Below are 14,754 nucleotides of genomic sequence, written 5' to 3' on the forward strand. Positions count from 1 at the left end.
TCTAGGCACGGAACTCCACCGGGCCAGTGCAAATCTATTGTGATCTGTGAATTGTTTTGAAGTGGTTATTTGGTGCTGTCGCGGTTGATTCTTGACTTGGAGTGTCCAAGTCTGTTACACTGGTATCAGAGCACGGCCGATTTCTCTTCTACAGAAAATCCGATCCCCAATTTTTTTTCCGCGGCACCTATGGCTTCATGCAAGGATCAGTCGACTCCCTCTACATTTGGAGATGCGAGCAGGGATCACAACGAAGATTCCGACAGAGAGTATGGCCCGCCTTGGCCTACTCAGGTGGAGCGGCGAGAGATGGAGCGTCACCAGTTGATCGGCGATGCAACAAAGATGATGCTCAATTATGCCAAGGACCCGAAGATGGCAAAATATATGAACCAGACCTCTTTGGAAGAGGTTCAGATGGAGTGGCAAAGAACCACAACACCACTCCCGAAACCCGCTCTCAAGAAACCTTCTGCCTCCAAGAAATATACGGAGAAGGAACTAGAGAACGTGGTTGATGCACAAATTGCTCAGCTTTTTGACGCTCAAAAGAAAGCCAAAAAGCACCGCAAAAAAGCAGAAGAAAAGCGCTGACTTCCAGGGATATTTGGGTCGTCAATCGACTTTTGACAAGGCAAAGAAACAGAAGAAGCGTGTTCGATTTGAAGGAGTACCAAGTTCTTCTTCAGACAATTCTTCTAGCTCTTCAGATTCGAGCGAAGAAGACAGAAAAGGTAAAAAGCGAAGCAAGAAACAAAGCTTCGGAAAGGGCAAGAAAAAGGCAAAGAAGGCTACATCTCACCCAGAGACTGACAGTTCTACTGAGGACTCGTCTACAGACAGCTCATATTCCGATGATGGAAAGTTTTATGCGAACAAGAAGAATTTTTACAAAGCTAACCAGTATGACTTTCTCGAAGATAAAAGCAAGAAAGTCCGAGAGTTTAAGGAAGGTGGCCACTCGATCAAGTTTGATACTTTTTCAGGATACTCAGATGCTTCGAAGGCTTTGTCTTTTATACAGCAATTTGACATCACTTTCGCGGGAGGACGCTATTCAAAGCACTCCAAGATTCGGAGAGCTGCCTCTTACTCTAAGGGGAATGCTCGTACTTGGTGGTGCACGCTTCTTTTAAACAAGACTGCGCCAATTAAATGGCTGAAATTTAAAAAAGCTTTTTATTTCTTCTTGGTTGACGCAAGAATATGAACGAGATATACGAGCTGCTTGGAACCATCTTCGGATGACCAAGAAAGATACAATTAATACTTATTGTGAAAGATTCTCGAGCTCTTTTCTACCCGCCTCTTCATTCAAGAAGATCTCGTTCAGAGAACAGATTGAGCGGTTTACCTTGGGTCTACCTACAGAGATCCGAGATCACTGCTTGGAACAGAAGTCAGCTTCTATTCAGGAGTTGATGAGTCATGCGAAGCGGGGCTTTGCCATTCACTCTGGCAATCTGACCTACCCCACAGATGAGGCCATGACACAACGAGCCGAACAGACTTCTGGGAATGAAAGTAGAAAGAAAAAGAGCAACCCAGAGAAAAAGGATGCACGACCCAAGCTTACTCCTGAGGAGAGAGCTCGCTTCGTCAGAGAGGGGAAGTGCTTTGGATGCGCGGAACATGGATATATCTTCGCGAAGTGCCCTAAAAAGGAACAGAAAGAACAGCATGATAAAGACGACGACAGGCCCAAGAGTTCGAGAGCAGCTAAGGAACGTGGCAGAAAAGGCAGATAGAAAAACAGAACTAGTACCACATGGCGTGGGACCTGCACCAAATCTAATGAATGAAAGTACAAACTTTGCTGCTTTTGGGGCAAAGTGAAGGATCAGGAAGCTCTTTTGAAGGAGCCAAGGCCAACTTCTTTTCACTTGGAATTGGTGGCTCGATTTGGAAATTACGCCGAACAGACCGATGCCACAGGCGGAGGTAGTTCGACTGGCACCCGGATGGGATGTTGCCATTACACAGAGCATTGGCAAACTTTGTTTGCAATGACAGGGGTGTTCAGGGCACGCGAGTGACGTTCTACTCAGGATCCCTTGGTACCACCAGAACTACGCCGTGGTTGACTACCGGGCCGAGAAGGCGACTTTGATAAATGAAGGGCTTAGAGATTGTACTTGATGAACTTCAGTTTCTTACTCATTCTTTTGGGAGAGAACTGAACGTTGGATAAAGGTTGAATATGTTTTGACCTGATCAAAAGAACGCCAAGATTTTTCTCCACACTCATGCCGATTGCTTTTCAGAGGGCTTGAAGATCAAACCATTGATCTGATACCTAGAAGCACACCACTGAATCAGCCACCTTACTGTGTGAGCCGAGCACAGAATGAAAAGATTATGAACCCAGTGAAAGAACTCTTGGAAAAGGGTCTTGTCCAGCCTAGTACTTCACCGTATTGCTCTCCAGTGTTGTTGGTTTTGAAGAAAGACGGATCTTGGAGAATGTGCATCGATTATAGCGCTCTCAACAAAATCACCATCAAGAACAGATTTCCGATTCCTAGGATCGATGATATACTTGACCGGTTACAGGGATCCTCGTGCTTTAGCAGGATTGACTTGAAGAGTGGATATCATCAGATCAGGATAGCGCCAGGAGATGTCTAAGCTTTTCCGATGACTTTTGGGTTATTTGAGCTTTTGGTGAAGCCTTTTGGCTTAACCAATGCTCCTGCGACATTTAACCGGATGATGGACAGGATTTTTCGAGAGTACAAGCTATTTGTTGGCACTTTCTTTGACGACATCATTGTTTTCTCCAAGAATGAGGCAAAACACAGAGATCATCTGCTTCAAGTCTTTCAGGCATTACGAGATCACAGGTTAGTGATTAATGCAAAGAAAAGTGAATTTTTCCTACGAGAGATACACTTTTTGGAACACATTGTGTCAACAGAGCAGGAGTGCAAATGGACCCGGCTAAGATAGAGACTATCCGTGATTGGCCCGATTTGAGGAATGTCCATGAAGTTAGAAGCTTCTTGGGACTGTGTTCGTACTACAGGCGGTTCATACGAAAGTTTGCAAGGGTTGCTTCCCCTTTGCATACCTTGACACAGAAAGGAGTACCTTTTTCGTGGGGACCCACAGAGGTGACTGCCTTTTGGACATTGAAAGAGAAATTGACTACGGGACCTATTTTGACTTTGTCGGACTTGCAGAAGTCATTTGAAGTATATTGTGATGCTTGTGGTCGTAGTCTGGGTGCGGTCTTTATGCAAGAAGGCCATGTCATAGCTTACGAGAGCCATTTGTTCTCTAGGCTGGAGATGACAGCACAGATCTATGAGAAAGAGCTTTTGGCGGTTATCCATGCTCTTACTCAGTGGCGGCATTACCTACTCGGAGCGGATTTTACTGTCTTTACAGACCATCAGAGTTTGCGCTACTTCATGTCACAGAAGCAGCTTTCGGAAAAGCAGATGCGGTGGGCGAACATCTTGTCACAGTTCCACTTCCAGATTGTCCATGTGCAGGGAGAGAAGAATGTGGTGGTAGATGCTTTGTCTCGAAAACCGTTGGTTCTAGCTATTTCCGCGATACATCATAGGAGCTTCGAGGATATGGTCGATCAGTATGCCACAGATACAGATTTTGTAGATATTTTCACACAGATACGAGATGGGGAGACAGTAGCTGGATACTCCCTTCGGGAAGGCTACTTGATGAAAAAGACTATGTTGTGCGTTACATAGCCGTTGAGGGATAAGGTTATGATTGAATGCCACTGTCCACCTTTTACGGGTCACCGCAGCATTGCTACCACCATGAAGGGGGTAGAGAGATACTTCTTTGGGCCGAGACTCAAAAAGGATGTGGAAGAGTTTGTGCGCAGTTGCTTGGTATGCCAGAAGGTCAAGTTTGACAGGCATAAGGCACAGGGATTGTTATAGCCTTTACCCATACCCACCCACCCCTGGGAAAGTATTGCAATGGATTTCATTTTTGATCTCCCAAGAACACATAATGATCACGATGATTTTCCGATTACATGGCACGTCTGAGACGATTGTCTCCGACAGAGACCCCAGATTTATGAGTTTGTTTTGGAAGGCAATTTGGGATAACATTGGCACGCAGTTGCAGTTCTCGTCATCGTTCCACTTGCAGACTGACGGGCAATTTGAGATTGCCAATTCAATGATTTTAGATTTATTGAAGTATTGTATCTCGGATCAGAAGACTCAATGGGAAAAGAACTTACCTTTGGTGGAATTTGCCTACAATAACACGATACACTCTTCGACGGGGAAGACGCCATGTGAGATTGTTGAAAGTGCTGCGAAGATTCCATCCTTCATGAGCACGAAAGATTAGATATTTGAAGCGGATGAATATTCGCGAGATTTGGATACGGCTTTTGTCAAGGTTCGCGAGAGTTTGTAGGAGTCTCAAGAACGACAGAAAAAGGCAGCGGATCACCATCGTCGCGACTTGAAACTGAAGGAGGATGATTGGGTGCTCTTACTTTTGAGAAGAGCACGCCGAAGAAAGAAAAAGGGAAAGGAGAGGCTTTTTCCAAAGCTTAGTATGTGATACTACGGACCTTTCCAGATTACTGAAAAGATAAATGATGTCTCCTTCCGATTGAAACTGCCAGATACTTGGAGGATTCACAATGCATTGCATGTGAGTCTCTTGAAACCTGTTAAGGGTGATGTGCCTGATGATGGGGAGCTTGATGAGCAACCCGAAGTGGAAGAAAACGAGGAGATCCTTGTTCCTGAACAGATTTTGGCACATAATGATACGAAGGAAGGTAAAGTCCGAAGGCGGTTCTTGGTTAAGTTCAAGAACTTTCCTGCATTTGATGCGAAGTGGATGGAGGAGGAGGACCTAGCAGATACTCCTCGGATTGTGAAACTTTACCTCGATGTTTTGGTTTAGCATAGTCTACTCCAAACGGAACCCAGAATTCAGCTTGGCCGGAGATCTGGTGCAGTGGGATGCACAAGAGGGGAGTCACTCCGCTCCCTTGTCAACAGATGCCTCGATTTTGATACTAAAGTCACTGATGTCTCTTTGAGCTTCAGGGATACTGAGAGCTGACAGAATTCTGCTGGACGACTTTATGAAATGGAATTCCTGATTATGATACTGATTTGTTCTTGACTTCTTGTGAGTGCAATAAATGATAAACGAAATGACTGCAACATTTAAGTCTGATTGATCTCGAATAGACATGGTTGCAATAGGGGTTAGTCAATCAGACATCGATGAGGTCCCGATTGGACCTAGATGTGATTGCTAGCTACATTGCCGATAAATCATGGTCTAAGATCCGAATAAATGTTGAATGTCATGTGATGTCCTGTGATGTCCTGTGATGTCGTGTGATGTGACTGTCGATTTTGTACATGTGCTAGATGTGTGTTCCTAGTACGTAGGTACTAACAGTCAGTGTCTGCTAAGACGGTTTCTGGCTTTTGTCGGTTTTGCAAGAGTAATCGCGGTCGATTGCAATGCTTTCAAGAGGGGGGTATGTCACAAGGTGATGACGTGGCTACGGACAACAAAAACCCTAATTTCTACCAAAAACCCTAAAATTCCTGCAAACCCTAATTTAAGCCAAAAACGCTAATTTCCAGAAATCGCGGAGGCTATTAAAAAAATATAAAAAATAATTTTTATTTTATTTTTTTAAATGATGAGCGACGCAAATATTGCTTTTTCTCTACAATATGAGAAAGAGAGAGAGCAATTGCTTTTGATTTGAAGCTTTTGGGGCTCTGCTTTTGGGCATCCCTTGTAACCTTTAAATTAGTGGTGAGGGCCTCACTTCTCAGAGCATCTGGACGCAGAGTCTGAGAGTGAAACCCTAGCCACTCTCTTGTACTTTGATTTGATTAATATAAAAAGAAATACCGAAAGGGGCGCCATTCTTTGGGGCCAATATCTCTAGGCACGGAACTCCGCCGGGCCAGTGCAAATCTATTGTGATCTGTGAATTGTTTTGAAGTGGTTATTTGGTGCTGTCGCGGTTGATTCTTGACTTGGAGTGTCCAAGTCTGTTACAGTTAAATAGTTCATTTAAACTCTCATTGGACCTTTTAGTCTTCTAGCCAATGGGAATCAGGCAAGCCATTGGGCTGTTGGATTCTCATTGGACCCCTTGGTAGACTGTCCAATAGTCTTCTAGGGAGCTTAATTTCTATTTATTCTTTTATCAAGCATTTTTAAATTGATTAGAATAATTTTACTCTAACCTAATTCTCATTGGTCCACCTCTATGGCCATCCAATAGGATTTGAGGGGAAATTGGAGGCAACTGGCCTAGGAGTCTGCCATGTGTCCATTCTTCCCTTTGGGGAGAGCTTGGGAGAGTGTGTGTTTCTCCCTCATCCCCTACTATAAGGGCTCGTCCCCTCCTTCCTAGGGATGTGGGAAGACTTTTTAGTCTTCCCATGACCATCCAATTTTTCCCTACTTTGGCCATTAGACAATTGAATTAAATTTAGGAACTTTAGCCTATGGAAGTCTTAATGGAGCTGAACCTTAGGTCTTTTAAGCCCCATTGAAGCACATTTCTCTTTTGCAGACTGTCCCCCTTTGGATCCCTATTTTCCCTCCTTTGGATCCTTGACAGAGACCGGTCTGGTAGCCTTACCAATATTCTAGCTTTTACTCCCCTGGTACTTCCCTATATTAAATGATCAGTTTAACATGAGAAAATCATTTGGGAGAATTAGATATTAGTTTTTATGACATCCACTCTGAGTGCCAGGCTTACGTGGTGGCCCCTATCGATGCCGACCACGAACTTGCTGTTAGCCCTCCTTTGCCTGAGCCCCAGGCTCGGAGGGTGGCTCTTCCTTCCGTAAGTAAAACAAACCTTGAGCACAGTTCAAAGCACTCATCTTGAGCAAAGTTCAACATTCACTTCCGCTGCACAGCTATTTGGGCGAGGTTGTAGGACGCCAGACAGCCACAGCGAGTCACTTTTTCCAGTAACTCGTTGCACATCGAGCTACAGCAGTGGGGAGCTGGCTTGTACATAGTGGTCTCTCGGCAGCATGTGCAGCTTGTGACCATCTTGTGAAGAGTCAACGTCATTGTCTTCGGGACTGTCCTTTGGCACAGCAGGTTTGGCTTTGTGTCCTTCGGCTGATGCCAGCTCTTTCCACAGCACAACAGTACACTTGGGGGGCAGCTGCTTGGTCCACACTCACCGAGTCCGGCACTTCAGCTTGAGCTATCCTCCAGCAGCAGCAGGATGATAGTGATGCAGGGGGGTCGACCTACACTCCAGCCGGCCATGAGAGAGAGGAGTGTTGGGAGCTCATCTGCGGCCTGACACTCTGGTTCATATGGCGGGCCCGCTACTTTCACATCTTTGAGGCTCGCCCTGTACCACCAGCAGAGACAGTTCAAGATCTTTGGCTAGAGCTGATCCATACTCTCAGAGGAGAGTTCGAGAGACTCCAGGGCAGCTCCGACCGCATGTGGGAGCGTAGAGAGGCTTTCCTTCAACTCTGGCGCCCTGAGCCTTTCTTCACCATGGTCCAGGGTGTTCTCAGATGGCACTACCGTCCACTTGTGTGGCTTTTCCCTCCTCCCATCTCTTGATTTAGCCTCATTGTACATATGCTGTTATTTCATTGGAAGAGTCCCCCTTATGATTGTTGTAGCCCTCTCTAGTAGAGGTGGTTGTAGCCATATGGGCTGTTTCATTAACTAATAGAAGGATCTTTTTCTCGGTAAAAAAAAAAAGAACAGCTGGGAGCGTTATGTTTTTGCAAAGGGAGTAAAAGGACTGCTCTGATACCAACCAACCAGAAGGCGTGGCTGTGAAGCATGCACATAGATCTTCAGTGCTGGCAAGACTCAAATGATACAAAGGGATCGCAGTCCCAAAATGCTGGCAAAAGCAGCCAAATACATGGAGACTCAAAACCATGGAGGCAATTCTTGCATAATGCAATTTTCAAAAATTGTGCTCATGCCAACCTGAAAGACGTACAATCGCTGAATTTTTTACAGCATTTGTCGATCTCTGAGAAGGCCCCTTCTATGTCAGCCCCAGCAAGCATCAGCTGATAGAAAACATGTATACACTTTGTCAGAAAGATAAGATAAACATTTAGCATACACAAAAACTAGAGACCTGCACGAGTGGAAGTAGTGCAGCTGTCGAATTATTCTCTAACGACAGTGTATCTCGAAGATGCTTGGTAGCAATGCTATGGCTGTTCTTTTGTGTAGCTGTTTGTGTTGAAAGTACATAATCTTTTCCCCAATACTGACGTGGTAGCCTGAATGGGAAAAGCATCTCATCCAAATCTGAAGATTCAGAGGCATGCTCAATTAAAGACACGTCATGACACCCTTCGAATGACAAAATAGTTTGCATGTACCTTTATTATAAAGCACTCTTGCTTTCTTCATATAGCTCTTCTCAAAGTCTTCCTCTGCGTCATCATATATGTTCCACAAGGTTTCGTCTTTGACAATATGCGGCACAAGCTCTTCAAGCTTCTGTGCAGACCTGAATACTTCTCTTTCATTTTCGCTATGCACCAAAGTTGAAGTATCTTCTGAATGAAAATCATCATCTAGCCCAAAAGTGTAATTTTTGTTGCTACAGTCAGCCTTGTGAGAATGAAGACCATTGAAAACATCCTCATTTTCGCCAACACCTTCACTAAAATCAACATCTTCCTCCTTAGAAACCCCCATCACCCTTCTCCCTAACTCCTGTTCCACTTCTTGTTTGATCAACTCGAACCATTGATAGTAATGTATCAATCCATGTACAAGATTTGCTAGTGAATGATCACGATACGGAGGGACATCCATGAAGCTGCAAAAAATGCACAAGTCAGCCACCCTAACAGATGTTCAAGAGTGAACACATAACACCAACATACTTGAGCTTCACGACGCAAACATATGCTGGAAACATCCACCTTTACCCAACTATGGTCCAGCACTCAAAAACCTGGTGCCATGTAATTTGTCTGTGTTGAACACACATCAGCTAAATGCAGGACAAGGAAACAGAAACATACGGTTCAGATGCCAGGTTAGCATCTTCGAACTGCTTTAGGCTCATTAAGTGGAGTGCCAGCTCCAAACGAATAGCTCCTGCACCTGCCTACTAGCAAACAGAGATGGACAGGCTGCACGTAAGGCCAGAAGAACTGTATCATGCAAAACATCGAACACATGCTGCAATAGAGAGAACCTTGTCACGTGACCAGGGACCCTTTGGTTGCTTGTCGTGCAAAATTTGATACATTCTTCTGAACTTGTAATCATTTCCTTCAAGCCCCTCTAATTGCCTCGTTACTTCCATCGCTGCCTACAACACAGCAGTATTACTGTGACTACAGAGACATAGTTGATTGAATTTGTAACAAAAATCAAGCGGTAGCCAGGCAGGACCCAGCAAAGAAAACAGATGGTAGCCTTTACTTCTTTGACTTGTTGATCATCACTCTTGACTCATATGAGAGCTTTCCCTACAAAAGTTTACTCTGATACACCAGTTTTATAGGTAAATAGTTTTTGTCAATAAGAAAAAAACTACCTCGCTATGGCCAGGCACAGCCACAAAACAACCCTCACTCCCTGTGAGCTGCCCCTAGGAGACACAACTCTGCCTATGCAGCTCCATCTAAAAGGTAATAAACTCCAGCAGTTTCAAGCCTTGGATAATTCATGAATACACACATTTCCACAACCGGCTTCAGTCATTGAGAGACTGACAGTTTCTGGGCATCTTTCCTTTTTCAGAAAAACTTGAGATAAGAGCACTTCTTATCTGACAGAAGTTTACACTGATACACCAGTTTTATAGGTAAATAGTTTTTGTCAATAAGAAAAAACTACCTCGCTATGGCCAGGCACAGCCACAAAACAACCCTCACTCCCTGGAGCTGCCCCTAGGAGACACAACTCTGCCTGCTCCATCTAAAAGGTAATAAACTCCAGCAGTTTCAAGCCTTGGATAATTCATGAGTACACACATTTCCACAACCGGCTTCAAATCTTTTTCCCTGAGACTTAGAAGCTGATTCTCTGTCATTGAGAGACTGACAGTTTCTGGGCATCTTTCCTTTTTCAGAAAAACTTGAGATAAGAGCACTTCTTGATAAAAGACACCATTTGCATAGCCATGATTTTCTGCCTCTGAAACAAACACACCACACGATCTCTACTCTGCTCTCCCCAAGCAACTTACATATATATACATTCCCTGAGGACCTATTAGGCATGCACGTATTAACGGCAGCAGGGAGGGGGCATACCCAGACGTGTTGACAGTACTCAGGGCTCCAGTTCCGCTCGGCAAGCAAAGATCGGAGAAGAACACTGAGGACACCAGCAACCTTGGGCCAATGATGGCGAAGGAGAAGGTCATTGAGGAGGAAGTCGAGGGCACTTTTGTGGATGGCCGGCAGGCCGGAGGAGCCACCAGCAGAGACATCACGGGCATAGATTTTGCGAATAGAGGGCAGCTTGTACTTGCCTGTGGCATCAGTAGGAAATGCGAGGTGCTTTGCTTTAGCTAGAAGTACGTCCCTTTGTTGGGCAACAGGTAGAGAGGTGGTTTGCTCATCATCGACACCATAGAGTCGAGAGCAGGAGAAGGTGCGCCTCCTCCGGCCTTCCGCCTCGCGCCTGAATCGATTGCCTTTACTTTGTTCGCCCGGCTTCTTCTTCCTGGCCTTCCCGATCTCTCCTCTCATGCCTGCTTTTGCCAATTTGTGACATGGGCATGGTGACCTTGTTTTCTAAATGCATCCACGTGGCATCCACACATTTGTGAATAGGTCCACGTGTCATCCTTGGAAGCCTTGTGAATGGGTCCACGTGGCATTGGTAGAGTTTGTCATTATATCAATTTGTATATATTTTAGGACTAATTAATTTGAAGATTTAACAACAATTGTATTGATAAATGAGGAGTTACTGATAAGAAGAGACAAAATTGGCTCGTGCAGTAGTAAGATGAGAGCTCTTATGAAGATCTCTTGATCTTGCCCAATATAATATCATTGGGTCTTACTCTTGGTTGGGTTCCGCACGCCTCATTGAGCACGCCATCTAAGCTTGTGGGAGGTCCACATACTTGATTGCCAAATTGAATGGGGCCGTTGTGTGCAAAGGCATACCACAAAGGCCACATTTGATTTTGCAATCAAGTATGTGGACTTCCTACAAGCACATATGGTTTAGGGAATTGAAAGAGATGAGCTTAACCCAATAGAGAGCAAGCCACAATAATCACCTTCAACCTCTTTGTCTTCTCCTTTATCCTGTGCGTACTCTTTCATGCTGCAACATTATGTTTGACTTCAACTATTACATTGAAACTTTGTACATGTGTGCACTAATTAACTTGAAGATTTAACAAGTCAAAGAGTGCTCAATGTTTCTATTTGACAAAGCAGGATCCAGTCATTACAAAGTTAAGGGTATGTCACTCTTGACACCCATAGATCATAGGAACTAGATTGTCGATCTCATATTGGTTAGAATTCTCTGATGCCACTTCTCCAATCCATATCATCATCAATCACTCATTCCGAGGCAAGACTTTCATGGGTCTGTGGTGGGTGGAAGTGGCCATGCACTGCCTTGCTACAATTGATGAAGGGGCACATGAATTAAATGCATGTTGCGAACAACATACATGATATATCTTGCACCCTCAGGAGTGAGACGATTTATACACTTGGAGTAAATGAAATCACGGGCAAACCAATTGCATTCGCAACTACCACCAAGGCAGCAACTGATAACACTCAAGTGGCCACGTGCTGGAGTTCCACTTTATCTCCCCCCTACTCTTTCCACCACATTGGAGTCGAGTGCTTCTTGATTGCTCAATGTGCCATGCATCTCCGAAGCTACCTTCTCTATTAGCATAATCAACACGTTGGTGGAAAGCCTCTCTACCCTCGTCACCTGGGAGAAACTATTTGCATACCCTTTCGAAGTCTCCCATGACCTCTTTGTTAGAGCCCTGACTATGCAGTTGAACTTTGGAATCCAAAACAAATGATGTTCCATGCAAACATGTTTGTATCTGAGCCTAACGTCTTTTTGCAGCCCCTGCTACTTATTCCTTTTCTCTAGCAATAAATTGGTTAAATTCTTTTGTTTGTCTAATAGCTTCAGACATCAACCAATAACCTTGCCAATTACAAATTTGCTGGTGTCGACAATCCTTAAGAGCTCCACATAAGGCTTGCTATTACCACATATCTTCTTCATGTTACACCAAAAAACTAGGTGATTGGTGGACAAGAGACACACATCTTTGGGGGCAACGGCTTGATAACTTGGATACTTCGTCGACAGTCCTTAGGAGCTCCACATAAGGCTTGCTAATATCACATAACTTTCCTATATCATGCCAAAAAACCGGTGATTGGACAAGAGACACACATCTTTGGGCGATGGCTTAATAACTTGGAGCCATCCTTCCCATCTTTGGTTGGCGACAGTCTCTGTCAATGTTGCTTTAATAGTCTATAGACCACATAGAACATAAGAAAGTTTCACAGAAGATTTGGAGGGCCTTGTTAGGTGACTTAGCTTGAAATAGGCATAGGTGAATTGATGCTCCCTAATAAATTTCATCACATGATTGGCATGGCATCTAGCAAAACCTGCTTTAGAAATGGCATTTTTCCAATATCTTTCAAGAGTAAATTCAATGTATGGGATGCACATGGTACCTAACAATGGCACAAAATCAAGCATTGTTCTCTTGAGTATCTCCTCCATGGCACCCTTAACTTTATCAACATATTCTTTATGCATTTTTTTTATGGTCGGGTAAGACAAACCCCTTTTTGCAGTAGACATCAAGGCATCCCTAAAAATTAGGATGATGTTGTATGAAATTTCACATGCCATGAAAGCTTTTGGAAATCTATTTGCATAGTTTGCAGGGTGGTGGGCCTACTCCCTGCATTGTTTTCTTGAGAATCTCCTCCATGGCACCCTTAACTTTATCAACATATTCTTTATGCATTTTTTTTATGGTCGGGTAAGACAAACCCCCTTTTGCAGTAAACATCAAGGCATCCCTAAAAAGTGAATTGTTGATGACGTGAGTAAAATTCCACATGCCATGAAAACCTTCGTTTACTTTAGGTGCAATGTGTACATGTCTTTCTTCTGGAAATCTACTTGCATAGTTTGCAGGGTGGTGGGCCTACTCCTTGCACTCAGAATCACTTGTGTTGATCTTGTGATACTTGTCCCAGGGAACTCCAAACACTATCCTCTTTCTATTGGTGTACCTAGGTTGTCCCCTTCAGAGTCCTCACATACTTTCATTGAAGCTCCATTAGAGGGTCCATCTGAATGTGACCCAACCTTGCATTTTTTAGGAAGATGTCCTAACTCTTTGCACTGCTTTATGTAGGTTGCAAAGTGAACCCAAATATTAGTAGGTGGTGTAGTGCAATCCGCCACGTTTGTACAAACACCAAACAAGTGCTCCTTGATACGATTTGCATTGCCATTGAAGACATGGCCGTAGGTGTTGCATTTAAGCCTAGATACAATTTTACCATTGCACGTTTCCTCGCGCCATATTCTTTGAGCTTTACTCTAGTGCTTTGAACTTTGTTGCTGCTTCCTACAATGTGCATGGACTCTACAATTCGTTTTTCTATTTATAAAAGTGCTATAATTAACCAAGTGCATGCAATTCTCATAAAATCACAATAAAGTTTAGGGATACAAGGGTTTAGAGCCTAAATAACATTCACCAATGGACATTGTCATATGAGGCTACTAGCCTACTTGGAGGTAAAAGAGAGCTAACTCATTAACAACCAAGTAACACCAGTTGACTATCCAATATCTATGTCTCTTGGAAGTAAGAGAGTGTGAGTTCAGAACACCAAGGGATCCTAAAATATAATTATATGTAAACATGGAGGTAAGAACCAAAGCTCAAACACAACCAAGTTACACTTAAATTCACCAATGACCTCCTCTTCCTAAGAGGTAAGAGCCATTAATTCAAACACAATTAGTGAATTTCAAAGTAAGGTACCATTTATGCTCACTTAGAGGCAAGAACATTTGCTCGAAAACAAATAAGCAAGCCCTATTGTATGTCCTAACTACAAATATAGCCTACTTGGAGGTAAGAGTATCATCTCATAACAACAAAGAGGTTTGTTTTTTGTACTTATCTTATCCACTTGGAAGTAAGAAGAACGAACGTTCAGAAACAACCAAGTGAACTCTTCACACCAAATCAATCTTAAAAGTAAGAGTAAGTGCTCAAACAACCAGAGACCAAGTATTACATTGTTATTCAAAAATCATTCCTAACCCCTAAACTTACCACATTACTCAAATGCCTTGATTATTAGTAGGCAAGGGATTGTTCATGCCATACTAATGATAGAAAGCAGATCTCTACACCTTTCACTGTTTGGGTTAACCCTACAACTTACACAATGTGAGAGATGATAAAGTGGATAAAATTGGTAGTATTTATACCCATTTAAATAGATCAATTAACTTATCGATTGACATGTTAATTGATCGACATGTAAGTACAAATACAAGATTTTTAAAAACACTAATGTGTCATCGTATAATACGTTTGAATAATATGACTGAACACATTATATGGCCATCATTCACATTTAAAATGTTTTGCAAATAATGTATCATCCAACGTAGTGCACTCACACATAGGTTGCAGTTGAGAGAGTTACTTTAGACAAGGATTTGGACGCAAAGCTAGAAAGT

The 14,754-nt window shown here is 43.4% G+C and overlaps 1 protein-coding gene across 2 annotated transcripts in view; it reads right to left on the bottom strand.

Moving 5' to 3' along the window:
• LOC147426609 (TAF RNA polymerase I subunit A) overlaps positions 1–10,729 on the bottom strand; it is a 50,257-nt gene extending 39,528 nt beyond the window's left edge. For both annotated transcript variants that reach the window (XM_086497900.1, XM_086497899.1), the window contains exons 1-6: positions 10,272–10,729; positions 9,206–9,322; positions 9,030–9,115; positions 8,376–8,821; positions 8,126–8,301; positions 7,969–8,054 (exon numbers count right to left, since the gene is read on the bottom strand). In XM_086497900.1, coding sequence (XP_086354026.1) covers positions 7,969–8,054; positions 8,126–8,301; positions 8,376–8,821; positions 9,030–9,115; positions 9,206–9,322; positions 10,272–10,712 — 1,352 coding nt within the window. In that variant the 5' untranslated portion in view covers positions 10,713–10,729. The remainder of the gene's footprint in view (positions 1–7,968; positions 8,055–8,125; positions 8,302–8,375; positions 8,822–9,029; positions 9,116–9,205; positions 9,323–10,271) is intronic.
• Between the last annotated feature and the right edge of the window lie 4,025 nt (positions 10,730–14,754).

Source organism: Adiantum capillus-veneris, chromosome 24, assembly GCF_014529385.1.
Source record: "Adiantum capillus-veneris isolate H3 chromosome 24, ASM1452938v2, whole genome shotgun sequence".
NCBI lineage: Eukaryota > Viridiplantae > Streptophyta > Polypodiopsida > Polypodiales > Pteridaceae > Adiantum > Adiantum capillus-veneris.